Here is a 27,001-nt window from a genome sequence, read left to right as displayed (position 1 = left end):
ACAGCCTTTTTTTACACCCCTTCGTGGATTCCCAGGGTCGAAGATAGCTACTATGACAAGCCTGTACGAGTATTAGTACGACGCGATTCAGGATGGTCAGTATCTGTGGCAGATTGAGAAGATGCATGAGAAATACGGTATATATATCTCCCAATCTTCGAATGTTCTCTGAGTAGAATTGTCTTCCGTAGGCCCCATTATTCGGGCCAACCCTAGGGATACTCAGGTTAGGGATTCAGAGTACTATGGAACAATCTACTCTGGCTCTCACAGGGTCAACGAAGATAGGCCACTGTTGCCAGCAGAGGAACCCTAACTTCGGTGGCAGCTACCGTTGACCACCATCACCATCGTGCAAGACGCGGATATCTAAAACCATATTTCTTAGAACTCTCAATTGACGATATGGAGACAATGATGCATGAGCGATTGGGTAGCTTCTGCGAGCGCCTAGACGAAGCAAAAGAATCCGACAATGTGGTGAGACTTGATGCGTCTTTCTCGGCGCTTACAGCAGATCCTATCATTCTGTCGTTCTTATTCTATGGAAAACGGGCACGAGCCAATCGAATCACTGGGCAAGGCTATTAACAAAATTTACAACTCCCAGCTATTGTATCCTCACTGCTCAGTCCTGAACTGCTCAAGATTCCTCAGACATCCTTGTTTCGATCTTACGGATAATGCGAGCTGGGTTCCCTGCAGCAACGTGAAAGGCAGGAACGTCCTGCTTACAGTGAACAACAGCACATGAGCAGCAGTGACAATGGACGCACCTTGGTAACCACACTTCCTGCCCCGATTGTAGCTCCCCTGCCAATCGTAACTCCGGGCAGAACAGTCACGTTCCCTCCAAGCCAGCAATCTTCTCCAATGTGGACTTCCTTGCCCGTCTCCGGTCCTTCGAACCCGTTGCGAACTGCGGGATCCAGGGGATGAGTGCCACTGTACAGATGAACATTAGGGCCGAAGAGAGTGCGAGCTCCAATAGTGACTAGACAGGTGTCGATAATAACGCAGTTGAAGTTGATAAAGACACCTTTGCCGACTCTTACATTGTAGCCATAATCTGCGTGAAAGGGACCCCGCACCCACGGCTCATTGGCGAATAGGGCCTCATCTGCAGCCAGATCTTCTACTGGGGGAGGCAGTGGCCGTGTGTCCTGAACGATGCTGTAGAGTCATTATTAGTTATGACCCAAACGAAGGCACTCAGACTATCGAAATGAAATGTTCGATTACATGTATCTAGCGGCGATTGTACTCACTCTCGCCACAGCTCGATCATCCGTCGGCGTGTCATTTCCCCGGCGGTATTGAAACGATTGCAAGCGTGCTCGCACTTGTCACGCTCACGGATCAGTTCTGGGGTGAAAGCACAGTAGAGATCTCCACGGAGCATCTTCTCCTTCTCAGTAGGTTGCGCCATATTGTACGGGATAGGATAGATACGGGGTACGCGAGCGTTGTGAGGGGTACAGTTGCATGTATCCTCATCGCCAGGGACAGCCGGAGCTTATCGCTTATCGGCTCCACGTGAGCAGGCTCGGCCCAAACAGCCTAAACTCCCCGCTGCAGGGCCCACTAATTAGTACGGACTACCAAGTCTTCCTCTGACCTTGCACGTATACAAACAAGAACTCTCCCCTCCTATCCATCGCTCAATGCACGCAGCGACCACTTTTCGGAAGTGAAAGCTTGGCATGATGGCTGCTTTTTGCAAACCGAATTGCCGGTCCTACGAGAATCCTCAGTGTCTCCAGCGCCTCTGATAAGCAGCTATCAATCTCATTGTTCTCATCTTTTCGTCGTCTACCCTCGCCATCCTTCATCACCCCACCAGCCCCAATCAAAATGCCTACAACAGCAGTGGCATCGTCCGACCTGTTTCCAGACCCAGATCATTTAGACCCGACTCACTCCAGGCATGACGCACGCGAGACATACACAGCCTGGCGTCCGCCCACCACCACCAATATACACTACTCCGACGATAACACCAGCAGCGGCACCACGAGCACCGCCGAAACCCGTATAATCGACCCGTCCTCCTTACTCCCCGGTGGAAAGATGTCACTTTCAGGAATATCCAATCGAGCATTCATTCTCGGCGTCGTTCTAGGCGTGACCTCCGTTATCACGATCCTGCTAGCCTTGCAGCCGACTCCGACTCCATTATGGCGCGTACCCTTTTTCATCTCCTCGCTGTGCTTCTTTCATTACCTCGAGTTTTGGGTTACCGCAGAATACAACACTCGGTATGCCGACGTCTCGTCGTTTCTACTCTCTGCGAACGGCGCGGCGTATAACATTGCCCATGGATCTGCGATTGTCGAGTGTCTGGTTTCGCACTGGCTGGCGCCAAACGGCTACATTTTCAACCCCGATTCTGTTATTTCGGTTTCTGTCACAATTGTAGGGCTCGTCTTGATGATTATTGGGCAGATCGTGCGGACATCGGCTATGGCCACCGCGGGAAGTAACTTTAACCATGTCGTGCAAGTTGAGCACAGGCAGGGCCACGTCCTAGTGACAAGCGGGATATACAGACTTCTGAGGCATCCAAGCTATTTTGGGTTCTTCTGGTGGGGTCTAGGCACTCAGATGGTACTGAAGAATGTCATCTGCTTCATCGGCTACGCCCTTGTGTTATGGCGCTTTTTCTATTCGAGAATACAACGTGAGTACTCCTCCGCGGCTCTTTCGGGAAATTATTACTGATAAAATCTCTCTACAGGCGAAGAGAGGTTTCTGGTGTCCTTTTTCGGGGATAATTATGTGGCCTACAAAAGAAGAACTCTTGTGGGCATCCCGTTTGTTGCCTAACAGCTTTCATCTCTTTCTGCATCTGTATACTATCTGCGTGTTCTTTAATGCATTAAAATAGAGAATAGAGCTTTATTGTTGATACCAGTTAGATGTACCATTACAAAACTACTCATTTTCCAATGAGATATATCTTCCTGTCGTAAACATGATAAAACTGATAAGTTAATCAATAGCTGGTATTCTACATGTATATTATCCTATATGCCTAGTCTCTGAGTCATAATTTGCTTTCACGCGCCACGTCAACCACCGCGCCACTCATGACCGGCTCTTCAGGTACAGGCTGATCGCCGAAAAGGAGAAGCTCTCTTCCGCCGCGAGTGCACCACCAGGTAACACAGAAATTAGCCCGCTCAACATCCATTTCACCACCACTCAAGACGTCCCAGAACCGTTCAACACAGGTTGCCTTGACATCCGGTTCATTGATCGTATTAACTAGCCGCGCAGTCAACGGCAGGAACTCTTCGAGATCTTCTACTCTGAGAGATGGCAGGGAGTCGATTATGGCTAGAATGACGCCGGATCTTTCAGAGTGTAGAGGGGGGTTTTCTAGGGCGTTTTCTTCGGAGGATTGGAGGGATGGAGGTAGCAAGGTCGACGATGCGTCGAGGGCGCGTTTATGGGCAAGTTCCAAGAGTGTAGGTGCGAGGAGAGGCTGGTTGCTGGCTAACGGGGATGGAGGTGCTGCAATGCGGACGACAGATCTAAATGCGAGTCGAAATTGACGAACGGAGAGATTTTGTGGATATACCTATGCAATAGGTTAATTCCTGAGACAATGTAAACAATTAAGATGTGCAAGCTTACCGTAAATAGGTTATCTATATAAAAGGGTAGATGCTTCGCAGCAATATCTGCGTTCTGCGGCGCAGAGAAAACGGCGAGGGCTACACTGTGAGCTGCCTCAAAAATCTCTAAGAGATGATTGTTCCCACCAGCCGCCAAATAAGGAGTTGCAGCAGATACAATCAGCTCGTCACTTGTTTGGGGTGATATTATTAGCGTGAAATGCTCGGCCGTGTTTAAAAAGAATAAATCGAGACATCTTTCTAACGGATGCTGCGGAATATGGCCCAGTTCAATGGGCTTGATTGTCCTTAGAAAGTTCTCAGCCAGATCCGGGTACTGCGTCAGGATATCGATAGCAACGAGATTCACAAATGAATATTGAGACGACGAGTTTTGCCCAATGCGCGATGTGATGAAGTAGAGGTTACGAAGTATATGTAATGATTGCATAGCGATAAAAGGTGCCACTGTGACTGTAAGCTTCATATCTTGAAATTTAGCACAAGGTGACTTACCACTGCCAGCAGCAAGCACGCGATCATTCAGCATCCTGCCAAGCACGGCCCGTAGGATTATGACTATGGAGAACATCAACGACCGAAGCAGCCGCCAAAGTTCTGGGATAGTAGTTTTCAACGACTCGGCATCTAGAAACTCGGTCTCCTCCGATGGATCCACCTCCGACAGTTTGTTCTGGCGCCACTGAACTAGTAATGTACGAGCGAAATCATTGATCAAACTGATTCCATCAGACACGATATTTGGGTCAGTAACATTCTCCATCGCATGGGCGATAAGCCGCGACAACGGCCCTAAAGATGCGACCAACGGCCGGGAAGATACGCTCTTGACATGCTGATACGTCATTGAGGTAGAAGGCCACCCAAATTTTTTGTCATTCCCTTCAAGAATATCGCGATCACTTGTTCCCACGAAGTATGCTCGGTCGAGTCCCTCATTGGCAAAGAAAGTTGAATGAAGCATCAACGGCAGCAGGCGGTTGTAATCGATTTGACTACGATGATGGTCGGATAAAAGTTCGAATGTATAGTTCAATATCATGGTTATGCAATAACCAGCAACTCCATCCAGTCCATCGCCTTGTTGAAGTGCCAGCTGTGCAGCCTGCACGAGTCCTGATTCCAATTTATATCGAAGGTTATGTCGCAATCCTTGTCTGTTTTGTCCCTCGAATCCGAGCAAGACGCCACCCAGAAGAATTAAATGTCGCCATCTTGGCGATTTATCATCGGCCCCATCCACAACAGCTTTTACCCAGGCTTCTCGGTCCAACCCTCGTCGCGCGTATGGCGCTCGGGGCTCATCGGAAGCCTCGTTCTGTATGATGCCGATGGCGGCGGTATTGAAAACGCTCAATATTCGTCGACACGTGTGCAAGTCAATCTGATGGTCCCAAATAGCTGGCGACGCTAGTAATTGCGAAGAAAGAAGCGTCACATTCAATGGATTGGTGAGGATAGCGAGGAAGCTGGTTGCGGTCGGCAGTAGGCTGGCATACGTCAGTAAATCCGCGGCAGCTAAAGACAAGCAAGGGACTCACGCATGAGCATCCTCCGGCCCGGAAGCCGTTTGGAGCGACCGCAGCAGAGTAGCGAGCGAGCGTTCTGTCGCCATGCTGAATGCTCGCAGGCACTTCTGGGAAGTTGCGAACGGGTTGTTTCTGGAGTCGGCCCTGTTGCCCTTTGCCTTCTCCGCAGCCGAGGTCCATTTTAGATTAGTACTGTACATCCCGGGTAGAGCAAAAGGTGCAAACACTGCTGTGATTATCGGTGGGTCCGAGCTTAAGCTTAAGCTCCAGCAAGAACAACAAGCCAGCTCGATCACAAAACATAGCAATGAAGTGAATCATTCCCGCATGATGCCCAGCCCGACAGCTTCTGTATAGCATAAAAACCTTGATCTATCCTCATACGCGATCACCATGAGCGATGAGGCTCCGCTAGACTACTCGGTCCCGCCATTCCCATCCCTCCATCTCCCCGTCATCGGAGTGCCGCAAGCTCAGAACTACTTATATCACGCCGAAGATATCTGGCGATTCACGCTCTACTGGACACTGATTCTCCATATTGGACTCCATTTTGTGGTGGCAGCTTTTGCAACCGCCATTCAATGGCGGAATTGGCGAATGATGTGGGCAGTGCCCGTTGCCTATGTAGTCGTATCCGGTCTAGAGGCTTTGTTGGCTGGAAGTATGGTTGGGTTAATGTCAGTTTACCCCTTATCAGATTATATACATTATATAGACGCTAATAATCTCTCTAGTCTTGGTTGGGTCTATGAAGCGGGCAACTTTACAATGACCACGTGGATACCATTAGTTTGGGCTGGCATTAACGTTTTAGTTGTCATCATCTCGAGCTTCCCGATGCAGAGTGCAATTTGAAGCAAGCTGATCTAGTATTCTATGAACAAATTTTGTCATATCATTAGCTAGGGGGATAACCTCATTGCGAGACTATGCAAAGATCGCTGAACTATATTAAATTGAGAAGGAACGCACAACCCGCCTCTTTGCGTCAGCGTATCAATTCCGGCTTTTAACAGCCGACAATCGGCAAGGTAGGATTTCTTATTAAATCTATTCCGATGCTTTTTTTTTTACTGATTGTCATCGCAGGCAAACGTGGCAGGCGTCCGAGATGGTGCTGATCCCGGTACCCCACTGTGCCTCCTGTGTCGACTTTTTGACATTCAGCCTGACGTGGTACCAAACAACTTCAAAAATAAATTGTTAGATTTTACGCGGTTATCTGCATCTCAATATGAAGCTTAATGATTGTGGATTCTTGAAGTTTTCTATAGAGGGCAATGTCCCCTATATTGGAGATTTTCAAATTCCTCAAACTAATATGTGGGTATAAAATATCGATACTGCGTTCGGCTTCGATGAGGTGGATTATATAACGCAGCCTATAGCCATCCCCTCAAAATCGGTATTAACGTCACATCCTACACGAACAATCGTTGTCCATCAGTAATAACATCGCCTTTGCATATTTCTGCGTGCTTTTTAATCAGTGGGCAATTGTAGACTAGGTCAAAATATTTCTCCCTCTCTTTCTTTCATTAAAAAATACAATATGCTTCACTAGCGTTACAAATTGTGACAGTCAAGTAGTGGCTTGCCCCAGGCAACAAGGGTCAGGGTTTGGCAGCACATTTCGTCAAGCTTACTATTCGTTCGAATAGCACCAATAGGATTATTCATATCTCTATTTCATGGCATCCTGACACATATCACAAGACCGACTGTAGCTATAATATATATATGCCGATCTGAAGAGCCAGGATAGTGTTGACCAATAAACTTTCGAATAAAACACTGTTTCATAAGCTAAACGATCAAAATTGAGTTATAGTGCCACCAGGAGTATATTCTAGATATTCACCGGGAAGATTGCCGACGGTGTAGAGGCAATAGTATTCTCGACTCCCAATGAAGTTGCTCCCTATGTATGTCAAATGTAAATTTTCCTTAGGACCTTTCTTGAAATATAGGTGTTGCAAATACCAGTCAGGGGAAGAAATTTAAATATCAGGCATATAAATAAGATACACGTATATAATACTTAGAGTTCCGTACTCTTGCCACTTAGGGATGACTTGATTAATTAATCCATATACAGATTCTCAGCGGTTGTAACGTACACAGTAATGTAAGCACTGCTGTACCCTGGCCAAAAAAGGGGGTTGTTAGCCCCTAGGTTCACTGTCTGGTCTTGGACAAGTCAAGACCATTCAGACGCAACTCTCATGTTTTTCACAATACCTCGGAGATTTCCCTTCAACCGAGATAGTCTTACCTCCAGAACTCCGGTTGAGTCTGACGAAGCAGGTAGTCTGCTAATTCGAATTGCGCTCAACAGTAATGTAAGGACCCACCACGCTGTAATTAGCATACTTCAACGGGTGCTTTTTCACACCGACAGGTGGTGTTTCACATTTTAAAGTTGTTAACTTATTTATGTAATAATCTTATACATAACTAGTTACCTTGACATCCCCGACGCTCAAGCCTCCAGATTAGACTAGCACTTGGTAGTTTGTTGGCAGTTCTTTACATGACTTCTCAGTAATATGACAAAAATTTATACTTTACTGCTTCATCGATTACCTTTTAAAGATACGAGCCGAGTAAACAGACAACAGCAATGGTAATTACTCCCATATTCCGAAAATAGGCTTAGCGCCTCGGTGCATACCGTCATGACCACCAGTCCTAATTAGCAGTTTGCCAATTTCTACTGGGTCCAGAATTGGACATCGTCCCAGTTAACAGTAATAGTACCGTAGCCGCTAGTGGCCGCATAGGCACCACACTTGTCATAATAGGCATCGCCGCTGGGGGCGTTATCGTCGGTATACGACAACTTGCCGTTTATGTAGAGAGCATACGTCTTCTTATTGGTATCGTGTATCGTGTTGATTCGCACAGTAGTACCGACCTTTGCTACACCACTAGCAATGGGTCTGCCGCTATGTATTTCATAGATATCACCGTTGTTCTTAATGCCCATTATGAAAAAGTTGGAGTTGACACCGTGGGTCTGCTTGAGCGCGATGTGGGTACCGGTCAGAGAGGTGATATTGAACTCGCCTCCAAACTGATGTACCCCTGAGGTGTAGTGATTCTCATAGCTGCGCTCAGCACGTAAGTGACCATTGCGGCAGCCTGAGCCACTGGTGCTGCCATTAGGTGACTTAGGGAGGGTATAGCTATCCCCAGAAACCTCCCCTCCAGCACATTGTTGTAAATGAAACTCGGGATGAACTTCGGTCCATTGGCCGCTTCCAACTGGACTGCCAGCGAGGGCAAGGGTCGCTATAGCGGTAGTGAGAAGAAAGTTCTTTGCAATCATTTTTGTGTTCTGAGTGTAACGAGTTCTTGAAATGGTATGTGATAAAGGAAGATAAATAAGTCGACTTTGTAACACTCTTTATACTTCTATACCACCCAGAATACCCAGAGAAACTTCCACCTATCAAATAGTCGTGACATAGTAAGTGGGATATTTCAATACTATACAATAGAGCAAGGCGCAGGAGGTTACATTGGGGAGGGGTGGGAGGATGACATTGTTCGGTGTTTTCGGGCTTTCAGTTGTCCTGCAGTAGAGAATTAGATTCAGTAGTGTGTTCAAAACTATCCAACAAACCGGCAAACCGGCGAACCTGAGAGAGTACGAATTTAGACCCTTGCTTCTCAACTGATGGCAATCACGCATACAGAGCTGTCATCTCGTGCACACATTACATAAAATAACTTTAAAGAGCTACCTACATCAACAGGACAGAATCACCAAAGCAACTGGATATTGCATTTCAAATATTGGCGGTGTGGAGTTGATTTATGGTGAAAACAACAGGGACCCGTCTGAGCGGCGATTCCGCCCCTACGCGGGCATTTACCCGTATAGGTTTAGTTTGTAGCATAAGCCTAGTTAGAGACGTTCCCCTTATTTTTCTATTGGACTTAATTTACTGTAAAATAAAATGACATAGTTTGAAACTGCTATATAGTCTATAAAAACCATTCCATGATTCACTCGAAGCTTCCATATAAACCAGTCAAACCCACAAATAGAAAGTATCTAATAGATCTAACAAGCTGTCAACACTCTGATTACTATCATATTTCTATCTCACCATTCTATAATTACAATAGAACCTCTACATATAATTATATATAATATGACTAACTATTATAAAAATAGGCTAAGAAATATTTCTTTAAATAAACAGTTGGTGCTTTCTAAGTTCAATACGGTACAAAGCTTAAGGGTTAAGATTTAAAACCACTGATTTAAAATGAAAATAAAGATTTGAATGATACGTCTTCGCTACCCACAAATTTGGGCCAGTAAGAATATAGAGAAAGTTCTTCCCACACTGCTGCGAATAAATCGTCTCCTTCTCGGTATGGACCCCCTGATTCCGGCGTGCCGTGGACCGCTATTCACCATTGTAGAAAAATCGGATAGTTGGAGTCAGGGAAGGGCGGTCTACAATATCTTTGGCAAGGTCAGCGGTCACTTCATGCTTCTTTTTCAGTTTCAAATCAACATACGTACCATCACAAGTGCCCAAAAATAGGATTGATACGAAGTATATCCATAGTCTCTTTCCAATTCTCTGAATCCAGGACTGTATATCTTTAATCTAACGCCAGAGTTTCGAGGTAGCTCTATGCAGACGTAAGAACACTTCAGGTGTGGAAAGAGCGAAGCGGATGTATGCAGAGAGGGAATGGCAGCGACAGACACTCTTCAGGCAAAGCGTCCGTACACCTCCTTCCGCTTTAGTCAATCATCTTTGGCTTAGTCAGCGGTCGTCAAGGCAGCTTCCGCTTTAACAAGTGTACAGAAGTCGCATAACAAAACGCAAACATGAACCTCTTCTCTACCCTGTCATCTAAGTCCACTGCCTAGGAAAGGCCTTGGTTCTCACTTCAGATGGACATCACAGGGTCTTGCTCAGCTTGTAGCTGGAGCCCTGAACGTCAAGAAAATTGCCGATATGAAAGCCACGTCAAGCTATTCTACGGAGTGAGCGACAGAGGCGTGTGGTCGTTAGGTTCACACTTGATTTTGAAAGAACGGTCTAACAAGCCTCCGAACTTTGAAGCTTCGAATATCCGCTTCTTGAGAGAGAAGACTTCTATTCCTCTACCTACAGTCGTTGAAGATTGGACAGAAGAAAATGGACGCTACTTCATGTTAATGAAACGCATTCCTGGGAAACCCCTCAGCACTCTCTGGGCGGACATGCCAACAGACGAGAGAGAAAAAATAGCAAAACAAACCGCCAATTCCCTGATGCAACTTCGCAAGTTGCACTCTCATAAGATGCAGGCTCTGAATGATCAGCCAATCTTTTCTGCTTTCCTTTTCCCAAACGGTTATGGTCTTCCGCATGGGCCATTTTCATCTGACGACGAACTTTGGGTGGAGATGGATATGGCTTTGAAGGGAGTTCCCAAGGACGCTCGCTTGCGACTTCGAGAACGTATACCACCTGCAGCACCCTACACTTTTACTCATGGTGATCTTACTTACGTCAACATCATGGTCGAAAATGGCCACCTCACGGGTATAATCGATTGGGAAGCTTCTGGGTACTTCCCAGTGTGGTGGGAGTTTACCTGTTCTGGAATTGGTTTGAGCCAGGAAGACAAAGAGTGGAAAACTTTGTTACAGAAATATATGCCTGATTACACAGGTGCTCGCGAGTTCTGGTTGGATTTTTATGCCCTATCTAAGTATCCAAACTTGGATGAAAGAGGAATGGAACTGCTCAGGGATAAGGACAGAAGCAGTCCTCGAGAGATGTATTGACAATATCATTCATTTTCCCTCGATCCATATGATTCTCCAGTGATCGACACCAAGAACTGAAACCCCCTGCAACCTAACTCCAACCCCAACCCACACCCCCTTCTTTCATGCAACAGTGCGTCACGCTTGAGGATGGTGGACATGATTGGATATTATCACTGCACCCAGTGAGCCTAGGGACGAAGGTCCGAAGCCAACGAGGAACATGCCACGGAAGGAGTAGATTGAGCCATAGCTGTAGGGAGATCGCCACCGCAGAATTCGCACTTGTCTCTCCCAGATATGTAGCCTTTCCCACACTTAGGACAATTTATGTTCAATGAAAATAGATATTGATATCTGGTGCCTTTGCTATCGGCCAGAAAAGATAGATTTGGAAGATGGTTGATCAACCTGATTGTCGTGGTGTTGCGCCTTATTTATAGTAGAAGGGCTCGGTGAAATGCCGTCTACCTTCTTTCGCAACGGTAAAGCTATCACGTCTGAGAATCTTCTAGGGCCAATCGAACATTAAATTGTAACGAGGCTGATAAGGATCAATACGTACGTGGGCCCATGTCAATAACGAATAAACCTTGATATTGGTACAGGCGGACCTGCGAGAGGAACCTCCATTCGGCGGCCGGCCTTGTCAGTTTAGCTGCTTGATAGCTTTCAATCCGCATGCTGCAAGTGGAGATGGCGCTTAACATTTACATCAATATATTTAAACTAATTAATTAGTGCAGTGTTTATGCGGGTAACCCTAACCTAAACCGTAGCGGTGCTGAAAAGTGGGCCCCCAACCGCACCTACATCATTATCCTCAATACAAACACCTACACCAATTGGTACAAAGGACCGTATACAGGGAGACTCGAAGGTGGCTTCACCTCCAAAACTCTCTATTAAACCAATTCAGCCCCACCGAGGTGACTCCAATAAACACGCTAGTTTCAATGCGATTAATTCTGTATGTTATCTTTTACTAGTCTACGGTTCTTACATACTCGTTAAGTTACAAGTTTTCAAAGACCTGATATAGGATCGATAAATCAGGCGAGGCAAAGCGAAGGAATAATTTATTAGAAAATTTTCCGAAGAATCACAGTAGCAACATTAAAAAAATTTTAATTTAACTTTAAATTCATCACTCATCCCAGGCCTTCTTTTTGAAATAGATAATACTGTAGATAAATGAGTAGATTCATAGATTATTTGTGTGGTACAATAAGAAGCAGAAATCGCTTCCTGGATTGCGAAAAAGAAAGTACCGCTATTATTTCCTGTGGACAAGCTAAAATATGACCCTTCCTAAACTATGACGCTCTCACAATTTAACTAACGCTTTCAATCCCTTTGCGGCTTGTTAGGTCTTGTGATGGTCTGGACCCAGTGCCTTCTCGTAGCCTGAAAGCGCTTGCTCCTACAGTATCACTAGCTACTATAATACTTATCTAGTATATTTCTTAATCTAGGATAAGATTAAGATAATCTTTATGAAATAGGTGTCACAAGAATCGATAGCCCACAGCCAATGAATAATGTAACTACCTTGAGACTTGCTGATCATAGCAACTACTAGTAATTAGTTAATACGACACTGAAGCTACGGGTCTTCTTCTGGCTTCCGTGAGCCTTCGCGATATTAGCTGATTTCGGCAAGATGAGCCGCTTAGGGGCCATGTTTAGAATGATCGTCCCGGCTTAAGACTATTTAGGCATCGGGAAGGAATTGAGAACGGCACTACTCTAATTTGGTTAATTATATAAGATCGGGAGATCTTCCCTATCGCATTATAATAATTACCATGACCATCCCAGTTTCATTGCAAGTGGTGTTAACAAACAATTATTCTTTTATAAATACACGGAGTCATCATGAAGGTTCTATCGCTTCTCTCAATTGTCGGTCTGAGCTCCGCGGCAGCTCTTCCAGTCAGTAAGCTTCCCTGACATCTTTCTGAAGAAAATCGAAATATGTTCGATTGCTGATATATATCTGAATCTCAATAGAAGCTGGAAACGACTGTAATGTCGAAGGAAACCTGTTCATCCTGGATATTGGTGACACAGATCAAATCGTGGTCAGCGAATGGGGAAACCAAGGCACTGACTTAATCGCCCAGTTGGGCTCCGACCCCTCTGTTGGTGCAGATACACAAGACGCCCTCTTCTACATCAACAAAGACAATAACCGTCTCATCGTCCTCGATGTGTCCGACGACTTCCAACCGTCCAACGCCTACACAGACAGTCCAAATGGCGGCGAGTTGAAATTTACCTATTACAATGACACTGCCATACACCACTACTGGCCCGTTTTTGATATCAACTCGGCTGGCAATTTGACAGTCAATGGCTCAAGCAATGCTTTCAGCGTTTGCTATTCCAAGCAATCTCACTCTACAATCCATATCGGATCAACCGCTGGCAAGAACTGCACAGCCCTTGATGACCTTATTGTACATCCCCTCACTTCCCAGCTCAGCTCATAGACTTTTCTTAGACTTAGTTCTATTTGCATATTTATAATAAGCGAATATATATGCCCAGAAAATTAATATTTCTTTCTTCGTCCTTTTAAGCCACTTTAAAACTTATTTGTAAAATGATGTATAATGTATTGTAAATGTCAATGCTCGTTCACCTATTAAGACATAGATCTAATGGAATAACTTAAGTTTGAATCCAAAATAGATCGAATCAAAGGGGGTATATATAAAAATGGTGTAGGCAGTTTCGAAATAAGTCAAAAATAGATGCGGATAACGAAACCAGCTTCGCCTTTTAACCCTCTTTCTTTGAACTTAGTCCCACTTTATAGAACATAAACATCTACTAGTATAAACAACATTAGATTTAATACTAGTGTAATATTTAAGTATTATATAATTCATACTTCAAATCATGATAACACTGTATGATCTAATGAAAATATTAACTCTAAAACAGACTTACGGTGTCAAATTCGTTCTAAATAAAACAGAACAATAGAGCATTAACTCCATACATATTAAGGTATATACAAGCGCCTTGGCAGTAGGGCAGAATTAATCAAATAGAGAGTGAAAAGGTGGAGTCAGTTTCTAAACACCCGGTATCTATTCTGTGACAAAATTGTCTCTTGCGTGATTGTCACCGATGTGCAGTCTCCCGAAAATTCGATAGACGTGGAGCCGGGAAACACTTTGATAAATATAGAGAAGATAGTAAAGATAATAATGGAAATCTTCTTTAAAATGAATTGAGCGACCGATTTTAATTCCTAGAGGCTGCTCATATCCTATCTCACTCTCTAGTAATGGTCGCTTCCGCGGATACAAAGCTAGTGAGTAGAAACTAATGCCTGCTGAATTATTTTATCAAGTTATATTTTAAAGCGATTCCAAAAAGAAAAGTACTCTGAATTTTAGATATGTTTGACTCTGGCATTGTTCATCTTGTTGAATATCTGAAGATCAATAGTCGGACGAATGCTCTGATGTTAATGTTGGATTATCATCGCTTATTTGGTGAATTTCAGATATATTTGAATTGACGGGCGGCCTTATGAATATAGAATTGCTTTAACTGAGTGGAGCCTCTTTTTATATGATATATTGTTTCTCATTACCTGTATACTATCCCTCAGCCCTAATCTAACTGTTGGTAGATTGATAATTAATAGATTCATCTATCACTATACCAATTTTATTATTATTATGGCTAGTTTGCTTCTTAGCAGGATTGCAATGGGGCCGGTGTCCTAGGCTCGGTCTGTCTTTAGCTGGGTGATTAATAGCTATCTAATTCATTCTATCGCTCTTGATAACAAGTTTTAGAGGTGGTAGAGAAAGAATAATAGAAGGTTGTTCTTCAGTTTATAGATTTTCTTGATGGTTGCAAGCTGGCCGGTTGTATGTCTTATAGTTGATACATTCATCATTCTGTAGCATAGTTGCGATGGTGTCCTTTAAATAACTATCCGCTGGATTGTAAGCCTTACAACAGCGTAAGACATCTCCTCTTACTTGCTTATCATCATACTGTATAACCAAGTATTCAACAAAGTAACGAAACAAAAGAGCTATACAGCGCAAAAAACAGAGAGAGAGAGAGAGAGAGAGAGAGAGAGAGGAGGGGGGGGGAGAGAGAGGGAGAGAACCCTTGACTTTAGTAGGGATTTAGAAACAATTGAAGTGAGTAAAAGTGGGCACTGTTTTTGTAATCAAACTGTACACCAGAATAAAGGGGGCCGCTCATCCTATCATCCTTTTTTTTTCTCCCGGCCAGGGATCCTTCCTCTTTCAAATGACGGGCGTCGCAGTCCAGGGTCGAACCCCAAGCATTCAATACAAATTACAGCCAAATGGCACTCATCGAGAGTGCCATTTCCTGATTACCCAATGTAAAAGGTGAAGCGCTGGTCCGCAAAAGTCCGTTTGGGGCACTACCAGAGACGAACTGCAAAAATACCTCCGCTCGATCCAGCACGGAGCCATAAGCATCGGATGTACGGAATTTCAGCCGTGGGAAGGAAGGGCAGTTTGTGGAATTTCTTAAAAAAAAATCTATACTAATACCTTGAAACGTAACTCAACGTCGATCTAAAAGTTGTTCATGGAGATAACATACGTCAATTAACAACACTTATTCCCTAGATTGAGTCTGAAGGCTTTATCTGAGATCTTTCTCATCCTAATACACCATAATTAAACGGTATTGCAGAACCAATATGGCTGCGTCAACCGCCTTCACTACAACATACGACTAATGATGATCTCACGCTATTCCCCATCCATACGTACCACGTCGATGATAAGAAAAGAGAGATTATTTCTTCGGGTCCGTTACCTACCCTATTAGACGTTGAGAGACAGAACGTTAAAGCAATAACAACAGCGTCAATGCATCTTCTTTCCTTTTCTATGTGGAAAGAAAGTGTCGGCATAGATCTCACCAAGCAAAACCTCGAAATTGAAGAACCCTGGCAAATCGGTGTGGCTATGAATAATAATATGTGAATGCAGAATCTTGCCAAACAACTGCGGATTTCGGAGTGTAGTAGCAAAGAATCTTTTTGCTCAGATCCGTGTGATTTAGATATGGGAGCCCTCCCCATACCAATACCAATACTAATCCTATTTAATCATTTTATAATATCTAGGCGCGGAATCTCAAAGCATATATTTTAATCCGAGGTTAATTGGTATAAATGCAGATAAGGGCAATGGATCTCGTTACACCTTTCCTTTCCCATGCAAGCCAATCATACTAACGCCCTATCTAGAAGAAAAATTGCATTATGATACAATATCAAATTCGTGTCCTTTTGACAAAGGAACTGAGTATGAGAAAGTGATCTTGCTGCCAGCAGTAAGATTAGCTCCTGTTCCATGTGCTTGGGTTGGCGAAATTCGCAGGCAGCTCGATTCCCTGCGCAAGCAATTGCTTCTGCAATGCCGCGAGGTTGAGATTGGGGTTCAGAGTAGGTGGTGCCGTCGGAGGGGGGGTGGCGGTAGCAGAAGGTATCATGCCGAAGCCTAGGAGACCGGGATTGTGTGGTGCATAGTTCCCATTTGAAATAGGAGGCATCGGTGCACCTCCAAACATTGCAGCTAGTTGATTGGGCCCGGTGGCCATGCTAGGCTGAGGAGGCGGCTGAGTATTACCAATGCCCGGAAGCAGTCCAGGCAAACCACCAGCTAAAGAAATATCGGGCAGACCCTGAATGCCGGGAAGAGTCGCAGCGGTAGCCCTCTGGTCGACAAGGCCCTCTGCCTCGTCTTGAAGCTCCTGTTCTTCTTCCTCACGCATTTGTTTCCTGCCAAATCCTCGGTTCCACGTTCCTTGTGCCTCCGCAGCTTCTTCTCCGATGTGAAATCGATCAGTCATATATGCAGTCTCCCCTGGTCGGGCACGGGACCAGAAACGTGTAAAGTTATCCTTTGAGCCGGAAGCGAGTATATGTCCTAGAGGATGCCAGTGGAGAGACCAAATTGTGGAGCCATGGGCGTATTGAATGCGATGAGCAGGATATATTACTTGCGGTGGCGTATTAAGAGGGTCGTTACTGTCATATGGTGCCACGGTAGGTACTTGACCAGAGGGGAGATTCGGCTCATCCAGTAAGTAATGATATAATGAGCCATCCTCGCTCCCCGTCGAAATCAAAGAGCTGTGAACCGGATGCCATGTCAACGATGATACTGGCTTTTCATGTCCTCGAAGAATACATATATCGCGCATCATTCGCAGATCAAATATCCTGGCCGTAGAATCTCGTGACGACGTAGCTAGAAGATTGTTGTTGACTCTAGAAAATCGCGTAGTCGTGACTGTGTTTTTGTGACTGTGGAGGGTAGTCAGACATCTTCCAGTCCGGGGGTCCCAGAATTTGACCTGATGGTCCTTTGAGCCTGATACCAACAAGCCTTTAGTGGGATGCCAATCGCAGGATTTGACATCCCAGTTATGACCCGTTAGAACGGTATCACAAGCACGGGCGGTGAAGTCAAAAATCTTGAGTGTCGTGTCATCCGACGCTGAAAGGAACTTTGTGTCACTCGGGCTCCATGATAGGTCTCGCACTGCATCGTGGTGGGCATCATCAACGGTTTCGACATTGTTAAAGTTTGGTCGCCAGTACTTGACATCGCCTTTTTGTCCGCCAGAGATGAGCCAGTCATGGCTGTGTGACCACGCAGCGGATGTGACGCCGGCTTGATATTGATCGTAATGGGCCTAGTACACTAGCATCAGCGAAACGGTTCCAAGCCTACAATGCGCTGAATAAAGCTCACATCCATCACGGTCTCGAAATTAAACGCAGTTCCATTCCAAAGCATGAACTCGCCGGTATGTCCACCTGTCAGTAGGCGTCGACCTTCCGGTGTCCACCTCACCACCGTGATAGGTTTTTTCGACTTTCCGATCGATTGATGGAGATGTCGCACCGGTATCGTATCCGCAGGCGAGTGCACTCTCGCTAGTGGGGGCAGCATCTATTTCCAACCGAATCAGCATATTCTTCTCCCTGTATCGAAGCAAGAGCCAACGCACATCAACTGTATAGCTTGCGCTGGGTCTTTCGACCTCCATACGATGAGCCCCTTTGTATCTCGGCCGTCGCGTACGCATCCACTGGACCATTGACGACCCATAATCTGTGACCGGCCCTGGGGAAGTTGTCAGGGTTGCAAGATGCCATATTGAGAGCATGGATACTCACTTGGCCTCCGAGACAGCCCACCACCGCCTTCATAAGGCCTCGATGGCCGTCCCCCGTAGGACCCATCACCAGACTCTTCGTACGCAGCCATGGGGAAGCTCTGCGATGGCGGTTTCTCGCACGGGCGAGCTCATGCGAACGGTGCCGGGTCTCAGTATCGGTCGGAAGGGCAGATAACAGAATGCAGGACAGGTGCAGCTTCTAAAGACGACGGACGAGCATGGGGGAAAAAGCACAATGATTGTCGCAGCTTCCCGGGTTGGCTCAACTTGGCTGGGCGGGGACCTCCGCGCGGGCCGCAGCCTTGATTGGCTCAACAGCTGCACAGCACGGGCATCTAATCCTGGACGCGACAATAAGACGCTCAATCGCTGAACCCTCTTCGTTCTCGCCTACCCCGCCATGCGTCTCTTGATTCCTGATTCTAGTGCGCACCTCATCCTGCATTCCCTCTTGCAATGCGTTGCGATAGCAGATTGAGTCCGATATGAGTGTCATCTGCTAGTGGCGTCCTCGCTTGACCAATGCAACATTACGCTGATCTACCGAAGACTCCGGCTACAACACTATCCCCTCGCAATTCCAATCAAGCCGCTTGTCTATCCCTCCTCTTTGCCTCTTGCTGCCAGCTATCGCTAACTGGTTAAGATGGCCAGTCTCATCGAGACAGCTGTTAGCACGAGCGTCGATGTGCCTTCCATTGACATCAACGGCCACAGCAAAAGCACCAGTTCGAGTAAGGCTGCGAAGACATCACCTGCAGAGAGTCTGACTACAAAAACACCCGGGAGGAGTGTGAGAAGCAAATATCGCCATATCGCGGCATATCACTCGGAGTTGCGGACCTCATGTTTAAGCCGGGATTCTACCGTCAACCCGAGCTTCATTGGCTTTCGCAACTTGATGGTCATTGTGCTGAGTGAGTTGGTTGAGCACAAATACAGGAACAAGATGGACTGATTCTTTTGATAGTTGTGATGAATCTCCGGCTGATTGTGGAGAACTTTATGAAAGTGAGCTTCCACTTGTTCCCTTGAAGTTTCCGTGATCTCACAATACTCTAGTATGGGGTCCTCATCTGCATCAAATGCCATGATTATCGCAGAAACGACGTATTCCTGGGATCGATACTGTTTGCACTTGTTCCGTGTCATCTTTTCGTTGCATATATAATAGAGCTAGCTGCTGCACAGCAGGCCAAAGGCGCTGTGGGCCGGACGAAGAAGAGTCACGACCAAGCAGCAGAGTCCGAAAAAGAACGACGAGCATTTCAATCGACCTGGCGCCTCATTGCCTTTGCGCATACTGTTAATGCTACCCTCTGTCTTGTGGTGACTAATTTTGTTGTATATTATTATATTCATCACCCGGGTATTGGTACTATTTGCGAATTCCACGCTATCATCGTGTGGCTCAAGAACTGCTCCTACGCCTTTACGAACCGTGACCTCCGTCATTCAATGCTACATCCCTCCGAGCAATCGAAAATCCCTGAAATTTATTCAACATGTCCCTATCCCAAGAATGTTACCGTTGGTAATCTAACTTATTTCTGGCTGGCCCCGACACTGGTTTACCAGCCAGTATATCCTCGTACCCCGCGCATTCGGTGGAGTTTTGTCGGAAAGCGTCTTGTGGAATTCGTGGTATTATCAGTTTTTATCTGGCTCACATCAGCTCAATATGCCGCACCCGTCCTTCGGAATTCTCTCGAAAAAATCGCAGTATTGGACTTCACATCTATTGTCGAGCGAATAATGAAGCTTTCGACTATTTCCTTGGTCATCTGGCTTGCTGGATTCTTTGCGCTCTTCCAATCATTTTTGAATGCACTAGCTGAAGTGATGCGTTTTGGTGACCGCGAGTTCTATTCGGATTGGTGGAACAGTTGGAGTGTCGGCATGTACTGGCGATCCTGGAACAAGCCTGTATACTTGTTCATGAAGAGACATATATTTTCTCCCCTAGTTGGGAGAGGCTGGAGCCCGTTCGCGGCTAGTGCCATGGTTTTCCTATTCTCTGCCATTCTACATGAATTGCTTGTGGGAATTCCCACGCATAACTTGATCGGTAGGTATACCATTCATGGTTTTCTTCACAACAGAGCTGACTAGTTCGTAGGCGTGGCCTTTGCGGGTATGCTGCTACAGCTTCCACTGATAACAGTCACTTTACCGTTGGAAAAGAGGGATGACCCTACTACCAGAATCATTGGGAACTCGGTGTTTTGGGTGAGTTTCTGTTTAGTCGGGCAGCCACTGGGGGCGCTCCTGTACTTTTTTGCTTGGCAGGCGAAATATGGCAGTGTCAGCAAGCTGGAGAATTGACCTCTATCTCGCGATGGTGGCAGTTGGTGATGCGTTGGGGATTGACTGTTGAAAGATAATTGTTAATGCGACGCTGATATATGTTGATTCAATATGCGTGCTTCCATATACTTTAAAGTATCAATTGATCAGGTGATATGACGGTTAATTTAAATCTAGCTCTACCTTCACTTTCAGGAGAGAAAACAGGCACTCGAGAAATCTAATAAACATGAAATTCTCGATCTGGGTTGAACCAGTTTGTGTGGTGCAAGTGTTGGTTATTGCACCCGATTTTAGCGCCATGACGTTTGTTCCTTACGGATAACGCCATTAGCCCTTATTGATTTGCTGTCTATTTAATATGCAGGGTAGCTATAATACTCTATAAAAGCACCGTCAATTCCCTTTCATTCCCAGCAACCATCATATTCTCTGTAAATCTGGAATACGAGCCTTGGCCTGAAAAATTGTCGTATTTGCTCCCAAAGGCTAGAAAGGGTCACGTCGGGGGAACCAATTCTCCCGAGAGCCGAAATGGAGTTGCCAAAGCGCCGCAGGAGGACACATATATCTTAGATATCTGTGTACATCTGCTCCATTGCTGCATGCGCAAGCACACTGATTTCAACATTTGAAGCATTTGAAGTCAACTGAATTCGATCAAAAATCTCCATTTCAATCATGGTTTCAATTACTGTCCCAGACAACTATGGGTAAGCAGAACCATTTGTTTTAATTCCCCCTACGTCATTAAACACTGCTGGGAGAGATCAATTGATGGACGAATTACCGTATTAACCCCTTGCTCTGCGCAGTGCCGTGATCGCCCTCGCCCTCGGCGCCATTCCTTTCCTGTCCTTCATGCAAGGCAACGTCGTGACAACGCTTCGTAAAGACGCGCGAGTTCCGTACCCTCACCATTATGCCACGCAGGAACAGTGCAAGACCAATGTATGTAACGTCTCCATGAACCGCCAGCGTGATTACGAAGTGATTCACAAGCTTACCCTCCATACTCTGCAGCCCAAGGCCGAGCAATTCAACTGCGCCCAGCGCGCACACGGCAACCTGCTGGAGAACATGTCGCAGACGATGCTGTACATCCTCGTTGCGGGTTTGAAATGGCCCCGTGCCACTACTGCCATTGGACTCGTGTGGTTGGTTTCGCGCATGGCTTATGCTTATGGTTATATTTACTCGGGCAAAACCTCTGGTCGAATGTATGGAGCCTCGTTCTGGTTATGCCAGGGCGCTCTCTGGGGCATGTCGGTGTTTGGGGTTGGTGGCGAGTTGCTCAACTTCTTCTAAAGCAGGGGCGTAATCTCCTGGAGGGTATTCGAGAACTGTCTCAGTAATTGGATGGATATGTGCAGTAATAATAATAATAATAATAATAGCTGCGTTATTATATACATCATCATGCCTTATCGGCTGCGATAAGCTTTGTCTGTTACAGTACCTTGTCCCGCGTCACCTTTTTTCTTGTACACACCACCAAGAATTCCCAGCCAACTCAATTCATCTCTTCATTATTCAGTATTGATTCATCTCTGCCTAGTCCTGGAAGTTTTCTTCCTATCTCATAGGCCTTGCTGTTACCTCTCACGATCTTGGAAATAGCGGAAGTCAAAGACTTAAAAATTTATCCGGCTGTACCCCTCGCCCGGCAGCATGTCCTCCTCGTCACGACAGCCGTATGGCGCCCGCGCCAAAAACCATCCTAGTCCCCTCGTCCGCAAGCTGTTCGAAGTTGCCGAAGCGAAGAAGACAAATGTGACTGTTTCAGCCGACGTCACAACTACCAAGGAGCTCCTTGACCTAGCTGACCGTACGTTCACAGATGATCATTCTCATTCCAACCAACCCCCGAGAACAAACCGCAGGCGTAAAGAAATTCTAATCTCATTTCTTACTAGGACTCGGACCGCATATCGCCGTAATCAAAACCCATATCGACATTCTATCTGACTTTAGCGAAGAGACTACAAAGGGTCTGAAGCAGCTAGCGGAGAAGCACAATTTTCTCATTTTCGAAGACCGCAAATTCATCGACATCGGCAATACAGTGCAAAAGCAGTACCATGGCGGCGCATTACGGATATCAGAGTGGGCTCATATTATCAACTGTAGTATTCTTCCTGGTGAAGGCATCGTGCAGGCTCTCGCGCAGACAGCCGCTGCGAAGGATTTCCCTTATGGGCCTGAGCGAGGGTTGCTTATTCTCGCTGAGATGACGTCCAAGGGTTCGCTTGCGACAGGTGCATATACAACCAGGTCGGTGGACTATGCGCGGCGCTACAAGGAATTTGTCATGGGCTTTGTCTGTAATAGATCACTGACCGACGAGCAATCTACCGAGACAAGCAAAGGCGAGGACGAGGATTTTGTCGTATTCACCACAGGTGTCAATCTTTCGTCTGCTGGAGACAAACTCGGTCAACAATACCAGACGCCGCAATCAGCTGTGGCACGAGGAGCAGACTTCATCATTGCCGGACGCGGGATCTATGCTGCGCCGGATCCTGTTGAAGCAGCTAAGCAGTACCAGCAGCAAGGATGGGCGGCCTATCTTGCAAGAGTGGGCTCTCAGTAATTCACATTTACGTAGTATTTGAAGCACAAAAGTTCGACCTATATTTATACCAATCTGATGTTTACTCAATCTACGTCTTCTCATGCTAGAATCTGACAGGAAACTCTGTCGGAAAATTCCGACTTTCGGTATTTAGCAACGAAGCCAACTGAATATAAACACGAGTCAATGAATTGGACTGCGACTAGCAATCATAGCAATAATAAGCCATAATATACTGCTCAGTGCTTACGGTCGAGATTGCTTCGGCGGGGAAGTGGAGCCTGCTCTCAGCGCTATAAAGACTTATCAGTGAGCACTACACAGTTCTCCAACTTGGTTACCTGCCGTTTTGGGCCGAGCATTATCTGCCCCCTCATTCCCCCTTTATCTTTCTTGGGCTGTGCAACACCACTACGGTCTACAAGTCGTGACGAACCGTCCAAAGCTCCGTGCTCAGACTGGCGATACGAGGACACGTCGGCAAATCACCGACATGTCCGGTATTGGGCTGCAGCCTGCAGCTGTCACCCAGAATCTGGATGGCTGCAGAAGAGATAAGCAACGAGACTATGCATGAGCAAAATACCAACCGCAACACTGCATATGACATAACGGGACTGGTGTTCCTTGATGGAGCTTGGTGCTGCCGATGACAATACTCTTCTTATCTGTGCGGGGAAGGGATCGGCGAAGGGATAACATCACCTTTCCCCCCAGTCGTCGCGACACAATAAACATACCATGTTAGTAATGCATTAATTCTCAACCAACCAAGGGCAGAGGAAAGGCTGGTCGTGAATTGTATCAAGATGTCTGCAACTGAAGAGAAATCGCCTGTGGATGTCGAGAAGAATAGTGCACCTAATAAACACATCGACTCGCAAATTATCAAGCACTCCCACGATGCCGATGAAGCTCTGAAAGCCTTTCAAGGCATCGAGGGCCAAGTTATTACCGTCGATGAAGCGACCAATCGGCGACTACTGAGGACCATCGATTGGCATCTGATGCCGATTATGTGCCTTGTGTATGGCATGAATTATTTGGATAGTATGGTCTTGATTCATGGCGAATTCGACTGTCGTTAACACGAAGCAGAAACAACCATATCGTACGCGAGTATTATGGGCCTAAAAACCGATCTGAAACTTGTCGGAAATGACTACCAGTGGCTGGGCAGCATGTTCTATTTTGGTATGTCTATATGCTTGTCTAATCTTGACCTTGGTCTCACTGCCCAGGTTATTTGGGCTGGGAATTTCCTACCACCCAACTCCTCCAGCGGCTGCCCCTAGGAAAGTACTCTGCGATTTGTATTATTCTATGGGGGTTTATTCTGGCGTGCTTTGCGGGGGTCTCGAATTTCGGGGGTGCGGTAGCCATTCGATTTCTCCTCGGCGTTTTTGAAGCTGCAGTTACGCCTGGATTTGCTCTCCTGACCTCGCAGGTACGGTTATCTTCATCGCTTGTAAAGCTTTGTGCTGATGTAATCGCAGTGGTGGACGAAGAAGGAACAGGGCCAGCGTACGGGAATCTGGTTCAGTTTCAACGGCGTGGGCCAAATTGTCGGGGGACTGATCGCATACGGCATCGCTGTCGGAACGCGTGAAAACGGCTCCTCAATCGCACCGTGGAAGATTATCTTTCTCGTAACTGGATTATTGACCATCTGCCTCGGATTCTGCTTCCTCTATCTGATCCCGGACAACCAACTGAATGCACGGTGGTTGTCCCAAGACGACCGGATTCTGGCAGTCGAGCGAGTCCGCATCAATCAGCAAGGAATCGGAAATAAACATTTCAAATTTTACCAATTCAAGGAAACATTGCTAGACCCGATGACGTGGGGGTTTGTTTTTTATGCTCTGGTTGCTGATATCCCGAACGGCGGGATCAGCAATTTCTTCAGTCAATTGGTGCGCATTACATCCAATTCTTTTACGAAGAAAGTGACTAATCGTCACTAATCTATCCAGATTGTCAGTTTCGGCTACACCCCAGAGCAGAGTTTACTCTACGGCACACCTGGTGGCGGTGTCGAAGTGATTGCGCTGATCGTAAATGGCTTTCTGGGGGACTATACCGGCCAGCGTATCCTCTGCAGCATGGGCGGCCTAGTGTGTTCCATTGTCGGCATGGTCCTCATCATCGCCCTGCCATTGACCAACAAGGTTGGCAGATTGCTCGGCTACTACATGACACAAGCAAGCCCAACACCCTTCGTCGCGATCCTATCCCTTATTTCGTCCAACGTCGCGGGATACACCAAGAAAACAACCGTTGCCGCTCTCTATCTTATTGCATACTGCGTAGGAAATATCATCGGTTCGTCCCCTCCACCTTCATCTCGATCTTTTTTTTGCATCCGAATAATGTAATAACGGATTCTAACCTCCCCAGGCCCCCAGGTATTCCGGCCAGGCGACGCCCCGCGCTACGTCCCAGCTGAAATCACCATTGTGGTATGCTATGGGGTCGCTCTTATTGATCTGGCGTTTATATGGTGGTGGTATCAAAGACAGAATAAAAAGAAAGCAATGATCAGGGCGAGTGCGGAGTATGTGAGGATGGAGAATCAAGAGTATGTTTATCAATTAATGTTTGTGAGCATATGCTAACTGGAGTAGGTGGCTTGATTTGACGGATAGGGAGAACCATGAGTTTGTTTATACGCTTTGATTTGATTCTATGAGATTGTGATGAATGTGATGAATAATTAGCAAGATTTGAATTGGTGAAGGCTTCTCTGATATTCCGAACAATGTTTTCAATTTAATGACAGTAACGTTAAACAAGCACATTGCTTCTATTTACGGTTATCTTTTGATTACCCGATTTGGAAGGGTACCAATTATCTAGCCACCGCCTTTAAAAACGGCAGAATTATCTAAACCCCCAATCTACCTCACCGCCTTCCTTTCTAGAATTTTTTATCTATCTTTATCACCGTCAAAAATCTCACCTCGTCTTCACGAGTATACTGAAAAAGCCCATTCAAAACGTCAAAATGGTCCGCCAACTCAAACACCACGAGAAAAAGTCCATCTCCCATATCCCCTCTCCAACAAAAAACCTTACCAACTAACCCGAATATCCACCCAGACTCCTCCGCAAAGTAAATTTCATCACCTACAAATCCGACGGCAACCACCGTGAACACGCCATCCGCGCACGCTACTACCTACAAGGCTCCCTCGATTATCAGAAATACAGTCAAATATGCGGCAAACTCCGGTCGCTGGCCCACAAACTCTCAACCCTAGACCCGGACGACGCCTACCGCAGAAAAATTGAAAGCCAGATGTTAGAAAAGTTGTGGGCGATGGGCATCCTCAAGCAGAGCCGTGAGCAGGGCGCCGGATTGTCGGTTGTGGAGCGCGAGGTTACGGTGTCCGCGTTTTGTAGGCGGCGGTTGGGCGTGTTGATGACCAGGAATGGGATGGTGGAGGATGTGAAGACGGCTGTTTCGTTGTGAGTTTCTTCTACCGAGGTTTTTTTTGGGGGGGAGGGGGAAGAGGGTGTGCTGATAGGGGTAGGATTGAGCAGGGGCATGTGAGAGTTGGGACGGAGGTGGTTAATGATCCGGCATTGTGAGTGTGCTAGTACTGTAAGAGACTTGGTGGGATGACTGCTAATATGGTTATGCTAGTCTTGTCACGAGAAGTATGGAGGATTTTGTCACCTGGGTCGATTCGAGCAAGATTAAGCGGACGATCATGAAATATCGGGATAATCTCGACGACTTTGATTTGATGGCTTAGGTTTCGATTTTTTTTTATATTTGCATAGCGAGGTGTTGGGAATTTATGTTTTATATGGAATTAGTGAAGTGAGTGTCAATTTTTCAATCACTATGTACATGTCATGGCAAGTCATAAATAGTATGCAGCTGGGTATCATCAACGATGTATGCAGTAACTCCGTGTTCTGTATGCGAATCGAAATC

The 27,001-nt window shown here is 46.1% G+C and overlaps 13 protein-coding genes across 13 annotated transcripts; 9 read left to right on the top strand and 4 right to left on the bottom strand.

The window, feature by feature from the left end:
- Positions 1-661: 661 nt before the first annotated feature.
- On the bottom strand, positions 662-1,480 carry BGW36DRAFT_180016 (trimeric LpxA-like protein). Its single transcript, XM_046209719.1, has 2 exons — positions 1,269-1,480; positions 662-1,173 (listed from the first exon to the last, which is right to left on the bottom strand). The coding sequence occupies exons 1-2, from the start codon at positions 1,427-1,429 to the stop codon at positions 732-734; spliced, it is 603 nt and encodes a 200-aa protein (XP_046070943.1). The 5' UTR covers positions 1,430-1,480; the 3' UTR covers positions 662-731.
- Positions 1,481-1,854: 374 nt separating this feature from the next.
- BGW36DRAFT_298062 (prenyl cysteine carboxyl methyltransferase Ste14) lies at positions 1,855-2,826 on the top strand (the record flags this gene model as incomplete). Its single annotated transcript, XM_046211406.1, has 2 exons — positions 1,855-2,680; positions 2,738-2,826. The coding sequence occupies 2 exons, from the start codon at positions 1,855-1,857 to the stop codon at positions 2,824-2,826; spliced, it is 915 nt and encodes a 304-aa protein (XP_046070942.1).
- A 220-nt stretch (positions 2,827-3,046) lies between these two features.
- BGW36DRAFT_428027 (putative peroxisomal membrane protein Pex17) lies at positions 3,047-5,256 on the bottom strand (the record flags this gene model as incomplete). The annotated part of the gene is made up of 4 exons (XM_046220493.1): positions 3,047-3,583; positions 3,640-4,088; positions 4,137-5,131; positions 5,183-5,256. The coding sequence occupies 4 exons, from the start codon at positions 5,254-5,256 to the stop codon at positions 3,047-3,049; spliced, it is 2,055 nt and encodes a 684-aa protein (XP_046070941.1).
- A 307-nt stretch (positions 5,257-5,563) lies between these two features.
- BGW36DRAFT_397645 (uncharacterized protein) lies at positions 5,564-6,028 on the top strand (the record flags this gene model as incomplete). The annotated part of the gene is made up of 2 exons (XM_046218321.1): positions 5,564-5,850; positions 5,908-6,028. The coding sequence occupies 2 exons, from the start codon at positions 5,564-5,566 to the stop codon at positions 6,026-6,028; spliced, it is 408 nt and encodes a 135-aa protein (XP_046070940.1).
- A 1,538-nt stretch (positions 6,029-7,566) lies between these two features.
- BGW36DRAFT_380050 (uncharacterized protein) lies at positions 7,567-8,527 on the bottom strand. The gene has a single exon (XM_046216283.1). It carries the CDS (start codon positions 8,502-8,504, stop codon positions 7,887-7,889), a length of 618 nt encoding a protein of 205 aa, XP_046070939.1. The 5' UTR covers positions 8,505-8,527; the 3' UTR covers positions 7,567-7,886.
- Positions 8,528-10,097: 1,570 nt separating this feature from the next.
- On the top strand, positions 10,098-10,979 carry BGW36DRAFT_297227 (kinase-like domain-containing protein; the record flags this gene model as incomplete). The annotated part of the gene is made up of 1 exon (XM_046211338.1): positions 10,098-10,979. The coding sequence occupies one exon, from the start codon at positions 10,098-10,100 to the stop codon at positions 10,977-10,979; it is 882 nt and encodes a 293-aa protein (XP_046070938.1).
- Positions 10,980-12,839: 1,860 nt separating this feature from the next.
- BGW36DRAFT_359861 (uncharacterized protein) lies at positions 12,840-13,456 on the top strand (the record flags this gene model as incomplete). The annotated part of the gene is made up of 2 exons (XM_046214121.1): positions 12,840-12,900; positions 12,975-13,456. 2 exons carry the CDS (start codon positions 12,840-12,842, stop codon positions 13,454-13,456), a joined length of 543 nt encoding a protein of 180 aa, XP_046070937.1.
- Positions 13,457-16,322: 2,866 nt separating this feature from the next.
- On the bottom strand, positions 16,323-18,262 carry BGW36DRAFT_397643 (WD repeat protein; the record flags this gene model as incomplete). The annotated part of the gene is made up of 4 exons (XM_046218320.1): positions 16,323-17,684; positions 17,744-17,944; positions 18,003-18,118; positions 18,172-18,262. The coding sequence occupies 4 exons, from the start codon at positions 18,260-18,262 to the stop codon at positions 16,323-16,325; spliced, it is 1,770 nt and encodes a 589-aa protein (XP_046070936.1).
- Positions 18,263-18,540: 278 nt separating this feature from the next.
- On the top strand, positions 18,541-20,853 carry BGW36DRAFT_380040 (putative diacylglycerol O-acyltransferase). Its single transcript, XM_046216282.1, has 4 exons — positions 18,541-19,090; positions 19,144-19,184; positions 19,236-20,241; positions 20,293-20,853. The coding sequence occupies exons 1-4, from the start codon at positions 18,820-18,822 to the stop codon at positions 20,496-20,498; spliced, it is 1,524 nt and encodes a 507-aa protein (XP_046070935.1). The 5' UTR covers positions 18,541-18,819; the 3' UTR covers positions 20,499-20,853.
- On the top strand, positions 20,854-21,907 carry BGW36DRAFT_380039 (putative glutathione S-transferase). Its single transcript, XM_046216281.1, has 3 exons — positions 20,854-21,193; positions 21,296-21,431; positions 21,504-21,907. Exons 1-3 carry the CDS (start codon positions 21,162-21,164, stop codon positions 21,786-21,788), a joined length of 453 nt encoding a protein of 150 aa, XP_046070934.1. The 5' UTR covers positions 20,854-21,161; the 3' UTR covers positions 21,789-21,907.
- A 244-nt stretch (positions 21,908-22,151) lies between these two features.
- Positions 22,152-23,073, top strand: BGW36DRAFT_296977 (orotidine 5'-phosphate decarboxylase PyrG; the record flags this gene model as incomplete). The annotated part of the gene is made up of 2 exons (XM_046211319.1): positions 22,152-22,308; positions 22,397-23,073. The coding sequence occupies 2 exons, from the start codon at positions 22,152-22,154 to the stop codon at positions 23,071-23,073; spliced, it is 834 nt and encodes a 277-aa protein (XP_046070933.1).
- A 692-nt stretch (positions 23,074-23,765) lies between these two features.
- BGW36DRAFT_179859 (putative MFS allantoate transporter) lies at positions 23,766-25,868 on the top strand. The gene is made up of 7 exons (XM_046209718.1): positions 23,766-24,105; positions 24,154-24,249; positions 24,297-24,502; positions 24,552-24,971; positions 25,032-25,380; positions 25,456-25,636; positions 25,683-25,868. Exons 1-7 carry the CDS (start codon positions 23,865-23,867, stop codon positions 25,732-25,734), a joined length of 1,545 nt encoding a protein of 514 aa, XP_046070932.1. The 5' UTR covers positions 23,766-23,864; the 3' UTR covers positions 25,735-25,868.
- Positions 25,869-25,982: 114 nt separating this feature from the next.
- Positions 25,983-26,917, top strand: BGW36DRAFT_179798 (putative U3 small nucleolar ribonucleoprotein subunit). Its single transcript, XM_046209717.1, has 4 exons — positions 25,983-26,094; positions 26,158-26,526; positions 26,592-26,645; positions 26,705-26,917. Exons 1-4 carry the CDS (start codon positions 26,063-26,065, stop codon positions 26,814-26,816), a joined length of 567 nt encoding a protein of 188 aa, XP_046070931.1. The 5' UTR covers positions 25,983-26,062; the 3' UTR covers positions 26,817-26,917.
- The last annotated feature ends 84 nt before the right edge of the window (positions 26,918-27,001 follow it).

The sequence above is a fragment of the Talaromyces proteolyticus genome (genome assembly GCF_021365285.1).
Source record: "Talaromyces proteolyticus strain PMI_201 chromosome Unknown BGW36scaffold_7, whole genome shotgun sequence".
Classification (NCBI taxonomy): Eukaryota; Fungi; Ascomycota; class Eurotiomycetes; order Eurotiales; family Trichocomaceae; genus Talaromyces; species Talaromyces proteolyticus.
Note: the sequence above shows the minus strand (reverse complement) of the source record. Positions and strands in the feature narration are given on the sequence as shown.

What these genes read in the sequence shown, in the direction of transcription:
- BGW36DRAFT_380040 (XM_046216282.1), top strand. Translation starts at nt 18,820, where the DNA reads ATGGCCAGTCTCATCGAGACAGCTGTTAGCACGAGCGTCGATGTGCCT. An exon ending in CTTGATGGTCATTGTGCTGA is followed by an intron (nt 19,091 to 19,143) that starts GTGAGTTGGTTG and finishes TTCTTTTGATAG; the next exon opens with TTGTGATGAATCTCCGGCTG. An exon ending in TTGTGGAGAACTTTATGAAA is followed by an intron (nt 19,185 to 19,235) that starts GTGAGCTTCCAC and finishes ACAATACTCTAG; the next exon opens with TATGGGGTCCTCATCTGCAT.
- BGW36DRAFT_380050 (XM_046216283.1), bottom strand. Translation starts at nt 8,504, where the DNA reads ATGATTGCAAAGAACTTTCTTCTCACTACCGCTATAGCGACCCTTGCC.
- BGW36DRAFT_179798 (XM_046209717.1), top strand. Translation starts at nt 26,063, where the DNA reads ATGGTCCGCCAACTCAAACACCACGAGAAAAA. An exon ending in CTCAAACACCACGAGAAAAA is followed by an intron (nt 26,095 to 26,157) that starts GTCCATCTCCCA and finishes ATATCCACCCAG; the next exon opens with ACTCCTCCGCAAAGTAAATT. An exon ending in GTGAAGACGGCTGTTTCGTT is followed by an intron (nt 26,527 to 26,591) that starts GTGAGTTTCTTC and finishes TGATAGGGGTAG; the next exon opens with GATTGAGCAGGGGCATGTGA.
- BGW36DRAFT_179859 (XM_046209718.1), top strand. Translation starts at nt 23,865, where the DNA reads ATGTCTGCAACTGAAGAGAAATCGCCTGTGGATGTCGAGAAGAATAGT. An exon ending in GCAATTTCTTCAGTCAATTG is followed by an intron (nt 24,972 to 25,031) that starts GTGCGCATTACA and finishes TAATCTATCCAG; the next exon opens with ATTGTCAGTTTCGGCTACAC. An exon ending in GTGAGGATGGAGAATCAAGA is followed by an intron (nt 25,637 to 25,682) that starts GTATGTTTATCA and finishes TAACTGGAGTAG; the next exon opens with GTGGCTTGATTTGACGGATA.
- BGW36DRAFT_380039 (XM_046216281.1), top strand. Translation starts at nt 21,162, where the DNA reads ATGGTTTCAATTACTGTCCCAGACAACTATGG. An exon ending in ACTGTCCCAGACAACTATGG is followed by an intron (nt 21,194 to 21,295) that starts GTAAGCAGAACC and finishes TGCTCTGCGCAG; the next exon opens with TGCCGTGATCGCCCTCGCCC. An exon ending in AGGAACAGTGCAAGACCAAT is followed by an intron (nt 21,432 to 21,503) that starts GTATGTAACGTC and finishes CATACTCTGCAG; the next exon opens with CCCAAGGCCGAGCAATTCAA.
- BGW36DRAFT_180016 (XM_046209719.1), bottom strand. Translation starts at nt 1,429, where the DNA reads ATGGCGCAACCTACTGAGAAGGAGAAGATGCTCCGTGGAGATCTCTAC. An exon ending in ATGATCGAGCTGTGGCGAGA is followed by an intron (nt 1,174 to 1,268) that starts GTGAGTACAATC and finishes ATGACTCTACAG; the next exon opens with CATCGTTCAGGACACACGGC.